Source organism: Orbicella franksi, chromosome 1 (assembly GCF_964199315.1).
Source record: "Orbicella franksi chromosome 1, jaOrbFran1.1, whole genome shotgun sequence".
Classification (NCBI taxonomy): Eukaryota; Metazoa; Cnidaria; class Anthozoa; order Scleractinia; family Merulinidae; genus Orbicella; species Orbicella franksi.
In genome coordinates, this window is record NC_138145.1 from 7,988,562 (window position 1) to 8,002,094 (window position 13,533).

Consider the following 13,533-nt stretch of genomic DNA (forward strand, 5'->3'; position numbering starts at 1 on the left):
TCAGTAAAGATTAACGCTATTAAATATTCCCCATTTTAAAGATTCCCGCTTTTAAAGATTCCCCATTTTAAAGATTCCCGCTTTTAAAGATTCCCGCTTTTAAAGATTCCCTATTTTAAAGATTCCCGCTTTTAAAGATTCCCCGTTTTAAAGATTCCCGCTTTTAAAGATTCCCCATTTTAAAGATTCCCGCTTTTAGAGATTCCCCGTTTTAAAGATTCCCGCTTTTAAAGATTCCCCGTTTTAAAGATTCCCGCTTTTAAAGATTCCCGTTTTAAAGATTCCCGCTTTTAAAGATTCCCCATTTTAAAGATTCCCGCTTTTAAAGATTCCCCATTTTAAAGATTCCCGCTTTTAAAGATTCCCCATTTTAAAGATTCCCGCTTTTAAAGATTCCCCGTTTTAAAGATTCCCGCTTTTAAAGATTCCCCATTTTAAAGATTCCCGCTTTTAAAGATTCCCCATTTTAAAGATTCCCGCTTTTAAAGATTCCCCATTTTAAAGATTCCCCATTTTAAAGATTCCCGCTTTTAAAGATTCCCCATTTTAAAGATTCCCGCTTTTAAAGATTCCCCATTTTAAAGATTCCCGCTTTTAAAGATTCCCCGTTCCCCGTTCCCCGTTCCCCGTTCCCCGTTCCCCATTCCCATTCCCATTCCCATTCCCATTCCCCGATTCCCCGTTCCCCGTTTTAAAGATAGCCCAATTTTCCCGACAAATCTGAGCAGTCAAAGTTCATATTTCCGGTGAAAATTAATTGACTTCTTCTTTTCTGCGGTTTCCGGGGTGGAAATAAAAAATTTGCAGAGATCAATGCAGATTCACTTTCTCGTCTAGATTTCTCGCTCGCGGCTACGCCGCGCGCGCTTTTGCTCCTACGTGAGCCCGCTCGCAGGCTAGATTTTACTGCAAGCTACGAACACTCTCATCTAATATCCTACACTTTACCATTATTCTTATCTCTTGCAGCAAGTCCAAATCAGGAAGAGTAAAGCGTTCAGCGGGAGCAAAATACTTTCAGCCTTCTGATGTTGTAATACCGGGAGTTTCTTCTAGCGGTGAGAATACTTGGATAGTTGAATTTGCCGTATTGTTTCCAGCTGTGAACGGGCAAGCTCCTCAGCCAACGCCTCCCGAGGAAACTGTCCAAATGATGCGTGAGAGTCAAAGAACTATCGAGAAAGCTGTTGGGGGTAAAATCAATCGGATAACAACTGGGCAGATCGTAATACCAAGTAAGAACAAAAAACTAGTAATTGTGTCATTCGATAAGTGTGCATAGTGTGGTGAGCGGTCTCGTGCGTTGGCATTTCCAAAAAGTGCAGTAGCAGGAAGGGGAAAATTAAACTTTGCCCTACTTGGAGAAGAGGGCAAAATTTTTCCATTCCTCCTGTATTATGTTTGTGTTTATACAACCAAACTGGGGGATGGCATTTTCCTGGATCTGCTACCGGTGTTATAGTGTGGTGTTTTACAGTGGCATGGTGCAGGCTACATTGCAAAGTAGTTTAGTGTACGTAGTTTCGAGTAGCGTAATTTACCCGTAGCTTTGTTTCATATAATGATGTGCTGCCTGTAGGTCTGGTAAGCGCTACAGACGTCACAGTTTGAATGCACAAGTTTAATCATACTGGGCGTAAACACGAGACAAACAAAAGTGATCGTGGGTGTGTGATGTGTGTGTGTGGTTGAAAAAACCGTGGCTACTCGAATACTAGAATTTGTACTTCAGGGCTCACACAACAGTGAAGCAGCTAAGGAAAGAACGCGGTAGAAACCAGCAGATCGAACTTTCAGCGCTAACAAACACTGGCCAAAAATGAAAAACACAAAACTGCGCATAAAGAAGAACGCTTAAGTATTACAGAGTGGATTGCATAATTCCCAAGGGTCACGGAAAAACGTGACACCCAAAAGCAAAGAAAGTTCTAGTCGCTACACAGCCTATTGTCCTTTCTTTTTCTTATCTTCCCTATCCTTGCTGAATTTCCGACTTGCACAGCTTACCGGATATTCGTAACATGTGTTTCCAACTTATTCTTCGAATTTCACTTCATTTTAGATTGAAGAAGGAAACGCTTCCAATTATTTTAGTAAAAGTTGCAATTGTAATGCAAAGGCCCTGACAATTATATAACTAGCTCATTAATGCCAAGGCGGTTATATGTTCGTATCATTCTTAATGTATCCATTCAATTACATCTGCTTTGAGTATCCAAGTTAAATTTACCAAATACTCCAATTCGTTGTCTGTCCCTTAGCCTCAGAACTGGATAAGCAGAATGAAGGCGCTAAATTAACCCACGGTAAAGAACAAACTACAATTTGGATTGCTGCTGGAGTTGGAGGGCTTGTTGTCCTGGTGATAATAATGGTGGCGTTTGGTATCTACCGAATAAGGCGGTAAGGCTTTCAAATGCATGAGTCCTCGACGTTCTTGTATTTTTATTCGATCATTGAATGCGCAGATAGAATCGCGAGAGAACTGGACGCCAGCGCAAAACGGAAGACCTGACCGGGTGGGGGGTGGGGACCGAGATAAATAGAGGGGTTGTAGACATCTTTGGGAAAAAGTGCATGAATTCCCCGTTTCTCGAGAAACGGAAAGTTCCCATTGGTTGAAAGGCGACAAAAGTGTCATCATCTTAACAACGGCCGATCATGATTGCGTCCAGGCTTGATTTGCGGCTCAGTTGCAGCAATTGTCATCCCTGACAAATGCCGTGATTCGTAATTGAGGAGTTGTTTTTAAGACAGAATCCTGTTAAGAGAAATTTCAACGTTTCTTCCCTCAAAGATGAAAAAAAGAGGCTGCTTTTAATCCTCTTCGGCCGAAAGTCTTTGTTGGAATTTTGCCGACCGGCTTTGAGGAAAGTCTGATACATCAACTCTACGCAACAGCAAAAGAAATGCAAATGGTGCGGATGTTGTTGTTCTCGTCGTTTCGCCACCCAAAAGCATCATGAAATTAAAGAACATAGAAGAGATGGAAAAGGATTCCCTCCATCGTTTTGTCAATAAAGGATGACGTGCATCTGCTGAGTGGAGAAGCGAAATACAAGCTTGTTTTCGAATGACTGCGGAAGGCTTTTTGGATGCAAAATTCCAAAGCATGTAAAAGAACGAAGATTCTCCATTAACAATTGCGTCACGCTCATTGTTGTTGACGAGTGCCGCACCGTGTAACACCTTCGGAATAAATTCTCCGCAGATATGTAAGACTTCTTGCCAAGATTTCCCAAGCGAATAGCAAAAGAACACGCGCATATCCTACAAGCGCATATCCTTGATTCCGGCTTGCTCCCCCTTTTGGCAACTTTTATTGGAGTTGAAAAAGTCGTCTAATACGACATTCTTAACACCCAAATGCACGTACGTGCGAACTGATACTTGAACTAATAATTGTAATCAATTAAACAAACAATTTACCGCTCAAATTTTATTGGTCCCGTTTAACTAATTAGTAAAGGGGTGGAGGTGTTAGTAGCAAGGCGATAGCAAGGGTAGGAGACTAATAACTCCACTTTTTTCCAAAGATGTCTACAGTCTTTCTATTCTTCTTGCTCCCTTCGCTCGCACACCCCCACGCGCTTCGCGCTGGCTTCGCTCGCTTTAGGCGTTAGCTTCGAGCAAAGTGATCAGTGGCTAATTCTCGGAATGTTAGATCTCAAAATTCGCTACATACTGTAATTATTTTACTTTTATCGACTTGTGATATGTACCTCTAGTTGCAGTAAGAGAGATCCCCGTAGAAGACAAACAGACAGCCTGGCCAATGACAATGGAAACGCTACATTTGATAACCCAGCCTTTCATGAAGATAGCATATATGATTCCGTCTCAAAAGCTAGAGGTAGTTCAGTGGCGGCCAGCTTGGCACAAGTGAGAGGGCCTGGTTTACAAAAATGTCACCCCCAAACTGACAAGGGAAACGAGATGACGAACAAGGCACTCTGCGATTACAACAACGGAACATATCAAGCACTCGATGAAGCAGCCGTATGTAGCCCAGCATACAGAGTCCCTCATCCTGGAGGTCGCGGAATCGAGAATTCGGAGAAAGGTTACGCCTCTCTTCAGCAGAAAAACGGACAACAAAACAAAGAATATCCTGGACGAGGTCGCAGAATGGAGAACCCTGCAAAGCAATATGCTTCTCTTCAGCAGAAAATAGGACACCCCCGGCGAGATGGACATGATGTCATGAAACCTGGTCATTTCCAAACCGAGACACGACAGCACTCTTCTGACGCAGCAACGGATGATGAAATTTATGAGAGCTTGGAGTTTCAGGACGAGTCAGGGACTTAATCTATAAAACACTCTCTTTTCAAGTGGTAAGAGTTCCCTTAATTGAGTTTAAGTCTTAGAAAACTCTCTTTCAAAAACGGCACCATGTATTAAACCAAGAAATGATCAATTTGGGAGAAAAAGAAAAGAGAAAAAAATTTTGACCATAATAATCGTACCTCTGACTTTTTGCGTTTACCTATAACACTGGTTTAATTGAGTAAAACAACCGCTAGTGCAGTTTCGATTGATTATCTTACAGTAAGAGTTTTGGGTCTCTTTCTGCATTAATTGAGCTGTGTAAGAAGTAAAATGAAACCGGCAAACTTGCTCTACCTGAAAACGTTTTTCAACAATTCATGAACACAAGGTAACTGATTGTAACGGCTTTACTCGTTTGCGTCGGTTGCATTTTACTGACTGTAGTTCAAATTGGCTCCCTGCGTGACCGATATTTTGTTGTAATTGGCCAAATATACCATCTCTGGCTTTGCCTTTATATAGTAATTCCGAGCACAACTTTCCAGATCATATTTTCTGATTTTTCTCGACGATGGACAGCAGCTTTTCGATGGCATGTTTACAGAACGTTTTAAACACATTTAGGGTAGATAACGATATGCACCCGACAAATTATCCTGTAGATAATTGACCTGGCGCCTGTTTCTCGAAAGCCCCGGAAACTTTTCAGGCCCGCAAAGCCATCTTTAGTTAATCTGTATCTAAAAACAGAAAGGTGTATACGCCTGAAACTTCTTGCATGAAGGGAACTTCTGGTCATATTAAGAATATATGTGAATAAAACATTTCTGCAATCACAAGGTTTGAAATTTTGCCACGGCTTTCCGGGTGCGAAAACTTTTCGCAGGCGAACCGAGGCACTTGCCTCAGTTATTTTTGTCGTTTTTGATGACTATAGTCATAATAAACACCCTAAATACCCAGGAAGAGAATTTAACCACGGACGATGCCTCAGTTAAAACTTTTTCATGGACCTTGCTTCCGTCATAATTTTTTTCTGGTTACGGTCCCGGTATCAATTAAACCAAGTACGGTATCCACTGGAACCACCAGGTCGTCATACATGTATGTATATATATACATGTACGTTCGAAAGATTTACTTGTTAATGAGGTAGAAAACTGTCATTTTTAAGGAGCGCTTAACATTAAGCCAAATAATTTGAAAATTCGTTGAAAACCAAAGCGTTCAGAGTACCTCCAGTGGTATTCTACTTTTTTCCGTTCGCAAGGAACTACGGAAAATTCCACCGTTTCAGTTTCTTTAGCCAGGAGTCCTCTCTCAAGACAACCGCGCGGTCTTTGTTAACCAGGTAAACTGGGTAAGTGAAATCATCTTTCAGGAAAACGTGACGCTTTGAAAAAAACTAATGTTAAGCGCTCGAGAATTCTCCATTAAAAAAAAAACTGTCAATGACATTTAGTAACAAAGGTACAATTTATGTAACCAGGATAGTTTATCATACTAAACACAACGTAACACAATTAATTAAAACATAGTTTCCAGTCCCTAGTGGACCTAGTGATTTGCCTAGGGGTGGTTAGAAGTTCCCCCTATTAGAGAACTTTGAAAACTCGACGTTTATAAACTAAAATTAGACGAGCAGTTTTGCTCTTTAGAAATATATTTTAATGTTTCTGGAAGGTACAAATTTTTACATTTAAAAATAGGCATTCCTGGGGAGGCAGTCCAAAAACCTCCTGCGCAAATTGTATTTACTTTGAAATTTGTGAGGGGTAATGCAAAGTTGTTATTTTTTTTTATTTTAAGCTATATTTACAGCCTTTGTCCAAATTAACTGATGACATAATCATCCTAATAAACATACTAGAGTTGCTGGTATCCCCTTCCGGTAAACCGCACCCGTTTTTCAATACCAGCAATAAACAGAGATGCGACGAACGGAAGGAAGTTAATTTTGCTAAAGCAGAACGTTTTAAACAATTCGGCACAAAGGTTACGCAATGTATATTTCCAACATTATAAATTTGTGTGTGTTCCTTGAGATTACCACAATCAGGATCAATGGTACAGGATCACTCGGGTCATGAAACAACAACGGAACCGATGAATCCTTGCCCATGCATAGTGGGTTCATTGCTTCGTTTGATACATCATGATCCGAGAGATGTTAAATCATTTATCCTGATCAGAATCATTTTTCCTTGATATATTGCTATTATATTTCACTATAACGTTATTGTGGACGAATATGTATTTCCATGCTGTAGTAATTTTAATTTGATTATTTCTTTTTTCTGTAAGCTAGTAGGCAAGTTAAGTGAATAAATTTCAGTCTGTTAGAGTATAACTTTTTTCATTGTTTTCTTCCACGGGTTGGAGTTTTTCTGCATGCGCGTACATTCCTTTTAATTCACTGCTGGTGAAGCTGGAGTCCAATTGTCTGACGCGACTCTGATCTCTGATAGATAGCAATTATGGAATTAAGGGGAAACTAGTTTCTCTCTTGCAAAGGCTGCAAATGATAATTTGTTCCAGGCATACGGTTAGTTGAGGTCTGGAGAAAAGAACGGCCAGTGACAAAAATAGAATACTGCCCTTATTTTATTCACTTGTCGATCGCAACCAAATGAACGCTAAGAACAACCATGAAAGTGACGGTCGATAAGACTGCCAAAAGTGATAGTTTCATGGCTTGGCGCATGGGCAAGCTTTGTCGTGAACAAAAAGTATCATTTTTGCTCTCTTGCTGAACCAATTGAGATAAGCGCCGGCCTGATGGGCCACTTGCCTCGTATGCAGACTACTGGAACAATGTAATTTGTGCAAACAGAGTGACTGATTCTCAACTTCGTGTGGGGTGTCAAGGGATTTACATAGGAATTATTCCACCTGAAGAATTTATTCTGGACGCATGCACGGAAATTTCTACTCGCATCCGATCGGTTTCTAAACCGATGTAAACAATGGAAGTGAGCGGTGTAAGAGAGTCGGAAGATCTACTTCTGAGATCGAGATATCTATGAAGTGATAGTTGATGAGGCCGACTGCCGATTCAGCTATCACAGTATTATATGCAATATTACCCTGAACTTTGTTCTCGGGCTAACATTTGATTTTTAGAACTTAAAACTTCCGCGAGCAACTATGAGCCCATAGGCCTTCGACTGAAACACCCAAAGGTTTCCATAGATACAGTCGTGCAAGTTAGGAAGAACTCGATGCGTTTCTCATTCTCCCAAACTCCCACTTTTGTTTCTAAACAATTAGATTATGAGCTCGAGATTTCTATCGCGTGATAGTTGACGAGGGCTGCGCCCTCGTCAACTAGCACGCCATAGAAATCTCGAGCTCATAATCTAGTTGTTTAAGAGATAGTGAGTAGTGTAGCCAATTAGAGAAGGGCATTCGTGATGGAACGCTAGTAGATTTATATCAAAACTCGATAGATTAAAAATTATAATCGTATGTGATGGCTGTCGTAAGGCAATTCGATGTGGATTCATCATTTTTAAAGACATGGTCAAACTCAATCACGCATAACCAATCACGCATAACCCGTTTCATAATACTTTCGCCATCTTTTCCTTTCAAGGCTATTGAATGTTGTCATATAAAAACCACACTCAAATCGACGGACGAAAACATATCAAATGTGTTTGATACGGAGGATTTTCTCGTCACTGCGAAAAATTGTGTCTATGGACCGATATGCAAAAACGAGCGAGATCAATCAGCATCCAGGTATCAAGCTCGGTCAATAAAAGACTTATTATATAGAATCATTATTGCACGAGACAACCCTTTTATCTTGCACGCTCGGGCAAGGATTTGGTTCATCTTGCCCGCTGGCGGAGCTAGCCGCATAATAATAATAAATACTTCCAATCTGTGACGTCGCTGAAATAATATCGTAATTGAGTACAATGGTGGAAGCCAACGCAATCTAGAAAGAATAGCTAAATAAGGTCAATATTTAGAGCCTAAATCCTTTCTTAATCTTTCGGGAAATTCTGTCTATTAGCTATCAGTAAACTACGCCTACACTTGACAAAACATGTTCCTGTTTTATTCGTCTTTTTTTATCACGTTTCCAGCATAGAAATAATTTTTAATGAACTATTTGCCGATACAATTCAAGGATTCTTACATTCTCGCTAGCCAAAATACGCAGGAAGAAGTTTGGTTTACTCAATGCTGAACTCGCGTAGAGATCCCTTTTCTTTTAATTTTTAACCGGATCGATCAAACATAAAAGTAAGCACAGTTTGGAGGATGATATTGCTTCCCTTTTCACCACAACAATAATATTAAGCTTGCTATCGGATGTTTATATTTTTTTTATTCCATCCCTCATCGAAATACAAAATAGCATTTCTGGATTGTTCTAAGCCTAGCTGGTCTTAAAAACGCTTCCTTCAATTCAATCCTTTTGTGTAAATCTACCGCACTTAAAAATAGCGACAGGCTCCTGCTATAAATCAATTCTTTATGTCTGCAATGTCATTTGCTTTGTCATACCACGGAACAAGATAAAGATGAGGTCTTCGTAAACTCGCTTAGACCAAACAAAAGCCGGAAACCTTACGACACGTTTGTTAGAGCAAAACTTCGCATCCGAATTGATCAGGTAAACATTTTCATTTATATCTTTATTTCTTATGCATTATTTCTACTGTTAACCCGAAATTTCCTTCAAAAAACATGCTTGAATTTGTCCTAAGTTTTTCTAAGTTATCCTGGTGTATTCACTATCTGAACGTTGGCCTGAAATTGCACCTTCAGTGTGACTATTTATGTTGCAGTATATTTAAAATCTTTCCGCCTAAAATTCTAAATTTAGGAGACACTCGTGCCAAATTGTAGAGTTTTCAACAGGACTGCTTCTATCTATCTATCTATCTATCTATCTATCTATCTATCTATCTATCTATCTATCTGTCTGTCTGTCTGTCTATCTATCTATCTGTCTGTCTTTCCATCTATCTGATGTCCGCATAGCGTTATTAATTTAACGCGATGTCGAAATTAACATGAGGTTGACTTTCAAGAAATCTTGAACCTCATCCGTTAAGATGCTCACTTGATGTAGTATTGTTTTGTACCAGTAAGAAGTGCAGAATATAGAAATATCCCTGTTCTTCAGTTGCACAAAATAAGTGCCCGTCATTAAAAAAAAAGCAAACTGTTCAAGTGTTTCATTCGATAGTCATTTCTTTTCCGTCCTTTCTCGATCAGTTTAGAGCGAGAGAAAAGGTTAAAAAAATAGATGCTGGAATTGGTACTTCTAGCCGGGTTCACCATCATTCACATTTACCATCAAGGCGCTTATTAGTAAAGAACAAAGGAGCATAGTTACTTGGTGAAATATGTGTATTTCAGTCCAAATATGTTCCTACATCTTTGTGCTAGAAAGATGCAATAGAGCGGGTGTGTTTACACTGTAACCGATACTTATCGCCGTTCAGTGCTGCAAACACATTTACTTCCTTGTCTCTCTTAGCGAAGGTTTCGACGACATCTCATGCAATTAATTGCTGCGATGTACAATCCACTTTTCTTTCAAAATACTCCTAAAATCTGTCGGTTTTTATTTTTCATTTTTTTTTTTATATTTTCTATTCTTAGCGTTTTCCACTTCCGTTTCCTTGTGCAGATACCGTGTAATCGATTCACTTGTTTTCTTGCTTTGTTTTGCTTTCTAAGACGGTCTGGATGGAGTGTTGGAATCTTCGTTATCATTCATTTCGGTTTTTTCTCGGCTATCAGTTAGCAGTTTAGCCCATTTCTCGCTATCAGTAAATATTGCAGATCTCAGATTTCAGCCATCAGTCCAAAAACTCATGATTTCTCAGGTGACAGTTAAATGTTAGAAAATTCCCACCCGCCAGTTAAACCCAATCCAGAGGCTCTTCTAGCTAGGGAAGGGTTAAATAAGCTTTTTCTATTCTTTAAACATTTTCTTTACCTTCTCCTTCATTTCACTCTTTCCAAAAAAAAAAAACATTCCAAAAGTAAAAGAAATTGAAATCAGGACATATTGCCAACTGACTGTGACACCTTTGCGAGTTGGAGAGTTGGTCTCAATGATAACTTACAGGAAACAAACAAATGACACTTTGTTTGTTCCTCTCTTTAATTCATCACTCCTAAAACTCTTTCTCGTCCGTTTTCTCTGTTAATAAACGACCTCCACGTGCATTATAATTGTGGTATCGTTTTTTTTTTGTTTGTTTATTGCACTACTCCTCTAAAAAGTTGAAAAATTATCATTCACTGATAGAATACTGACCTATATAGCCTTACATGTAGAAGTCGCTCCATTCTTTTCTTTTAACTGAAATGTTCAATCTTGAAGTGCAACTTCATTTGTATTATTCAAGTAAAAATAACAAGGCGGAACTGAAACTACGTTTTAATTTGTACTTACAAAATATGCTGCTAAATTTAGACGCAGCATTGAATAACCTAAAACACACACCGAGATATCCGCGGACCCAGTTACAAATCAAACTTGTTTCCATTCTTTCAAACGTGTTCGTTAAATAACACCAACACGGTCACTTCTTTACGTTTGGTTACGTAGCGGCGCGTCTTTTACAACAACATTTTCCTTACGTTTTTCAGTGGCCCATCTCATGGTTTTGAGAAGTAATCCATATTTTGTAAGGCCTTTGTTAAACATAACGTCGCTGTGGCTTGCGGTAAACTTTATTTCATTTTGCGCTCGAAAAAATTCATATCCTGTGATAAATTAGATAAACTAGAATTCATACGCAGCCCTTCGTATAACATAACATTTTTGCTTAAATCTCATTTCATTGCCATTCTTATAGAATACGATAAGGCCTAGATTCATATGCTTATGAAAATTTCTGCAAATGGAGTGGGCATTTTAAATATGGAGTTAGTATCTTGGCCTTTAATTTCATTTTGAAGGATATGGAAATTTAAAATGTCTTTCGCAGCAAGGCACTTAATAAAAATATAAAAAGAAAACAGGAAATCTTAAGGGTGAATTTAATTGCCTGGATGGAATATAAAATATGTATCGTATCATTGTTATGTAAGGGTTCCATTGGTTTTTGTTTATCGCCACAAAACGATGATAAGTCAGATACAAAGTTTTACCTGAGACTGGTGTGAAAGAAACAGACTTAAAAACGAAGAAACAGGAAGACAGTTCTGCAGAGGTGAGATTTTTTCCGGATAATTTAGGTCTATTTTTTTCAAAAGTTATATTTAATTACCCAAACGTTTTGTAATGTTTAAGAAATGTTATATTCAAAACTATACGAATGGCCTGCGTCTCAGTTTAATACTGACGGAAGACAATAGTAATTTTGTTTCATATGCCCGCAGGAAGAACTAGGTTACCTGTGTTAATTCAAGTGATTCTTAGAGAGATAGTCACGAAGATCACGGAACCTGCTGTTTTGTTTTCTTAGTGTAATCCTTTCTCATAATCTTTTCACCAGGGGAATTGATTTCAAATGTTAGCAATTTTTTATCACAGTTTAACCGAACTTATTTTTTTTTTCATTTTGTTTTCTTTTCCTACAATTAACTGATGTAATAAATTATCGCATAAATTTCGATCAAAAACGGAAAGTAGGTTTGCCAAAATCCTGCTTTGTAAATTTTGGTCATTTTTATTTCCATTTGCATTTGCGACTTCATGACGATAAAAATGATACCGTTTTGTACTGTCATTTTACATAGCAATTGCAATTAAAGCGCATTGAAAATCCCTACTGTCGTAAAAAGCTCTTGCAAATCTTGGGATTTTAAGAAAGACAGATTTAAAGATAGTGCTGCTTAAATATCAACATTATTTACCGCATAATGAGAAGCAGTTGACAGTGGGTGTTAAATTAAAAGTGAAATTCAGAATAACATCAGCCTCTTGAGTGTTTCTGGCCTGGGCTCCTAAACATCTCATAAACGGTACATATAACAGCTTTAAGAAAAAAGCGCCTCTCACAAGTAAGTCTCGTGTGTGTGTTGTTGTTGCTGTTGCTTTTTTCTTTTTTTCCTTCAATATTCCAAATTTGCCAACCGTCAGAGAATGCTCTGATTTTTTTTTTGCTTTTAAGTGCTTTTAACAAGCTAGGCTTTTATGCTGTATAACAAAAAAGCAAGCTGAACTAAAAGACGAAAGATAGCTGCACTTAGGTATATAATTTCAGAAATCCGAAGTGTCCATATCAAAGAAGAACAACGGAAAATAGTCTAAAAATTGAGTTTTAGTACAAAAGAAAAAGAATCTGACATAACTCATAATTAATCAAGTTCAATCAAAGGTAATAACAAACGAGGTGGTGATTTCAATATCTGATCTTAATGAGCATAGATTTTATTTCTCCAGTTACCCCTAAGTCTTGAAACAATCTAGGCAGCACTCCATCACATTTTCAATACATTCAAGTTTCGTCCAGATTACACCGCGGCTGGTTATATTTTCAACTCTCACCTCGGTTTTCTCAATTGCGACGAAACGCTCTCTCGTGTTTGATATTTTACTTATCGGTCATATGTTGTATTTCGCACGAGGTAGAAATGTATCGATATCCACTCTCGATCTCCCGAAGCTCGTTCAGGCGGGAATGACCCGCCGTGAATTTTCAGGTAGTTGAATCCTTAAGTTATCTGGATGACTTCAAATCCTGGCTATTTTACCAAAGGGATCTTGTATCGGGAAAATCACGGTTACCCGTTTTATCGAACGTCTACTAAGTTTCGCTGTACCAATATTAAATGTCAATAAGGAAATAATTCCACTCGTTTTTGGCCAAATTAAAAGAATCCTGACGAAGCCTAAGTGTAATTATTTCCGTTTTCCTCTTCCACTGCTGCATTATCATGCATAATATAGCATTTAATAGTTGAATCCCGCTTTGATAGGTGTATTGACGACGCGAAACGATGCAATATTGACCTGACTGGAGGAACCGTGAGTAAACTCATTAAAGGAATAAGAGCTTAAATAGAAAGGAATTTCGCAGCGAAAACAAAATTATTGTCGTTCAATTGAAAAGATATTATGTGCGGATATACTGCGAGTTACGTCATGCATTTCCTTAGTCATTAGAAGCTTAGAAGAATACCACCCACGTCACTTTGTTGTGCGCGTCCATAGATTATAGTTCTAACCAACGCTAACATAACACAAGCCAAGATAGGCGTAGGGCGTAATATTTCATAGCATGGACTCACAAACTAACAACCACTTAGACCACAAAACAGGCTGGTCAAAAGTTG

General features: G+C 38.6%; 1 protein-coding gene across 2 annotated transcripts in view; it reads left to right on the forward strand.

Annotated features, from left to right (window-relative positions):
• LOC145487572 (low-density lipoprotein receptor-related protein 4-like) overlaps positions 1 to 7,805 on the forward strand; it is a 50,494-nt gene extending 42,689 nt beyond the window's left edge. For both annotated transcript variants that reach the window (XM_081466402.1, XM_081466408.1), the window contains 3 exons: positions 970 to 1,235; positions 2,262 to 2,403; positions 3,729 to 7,805. In XM_081466402.1, the coding sequence (XP_081322528.1) occupies positions 970 to 1,235; positions 2,262 to 2,403; positions 3,729 to 4,311 (991 nt within the window). In that variant the 3' untranslated portion in view covers positions 4,312 to 7,805. The remainder of the gene's footprint in view (positions 1 to 969; positions 1,236 to 2,261; positions 2,404 to 3,728) is intronic.
• The last annotated feature ends 5,728 nt before the right edge of the window (positions 7,806 to 13,533 follow it).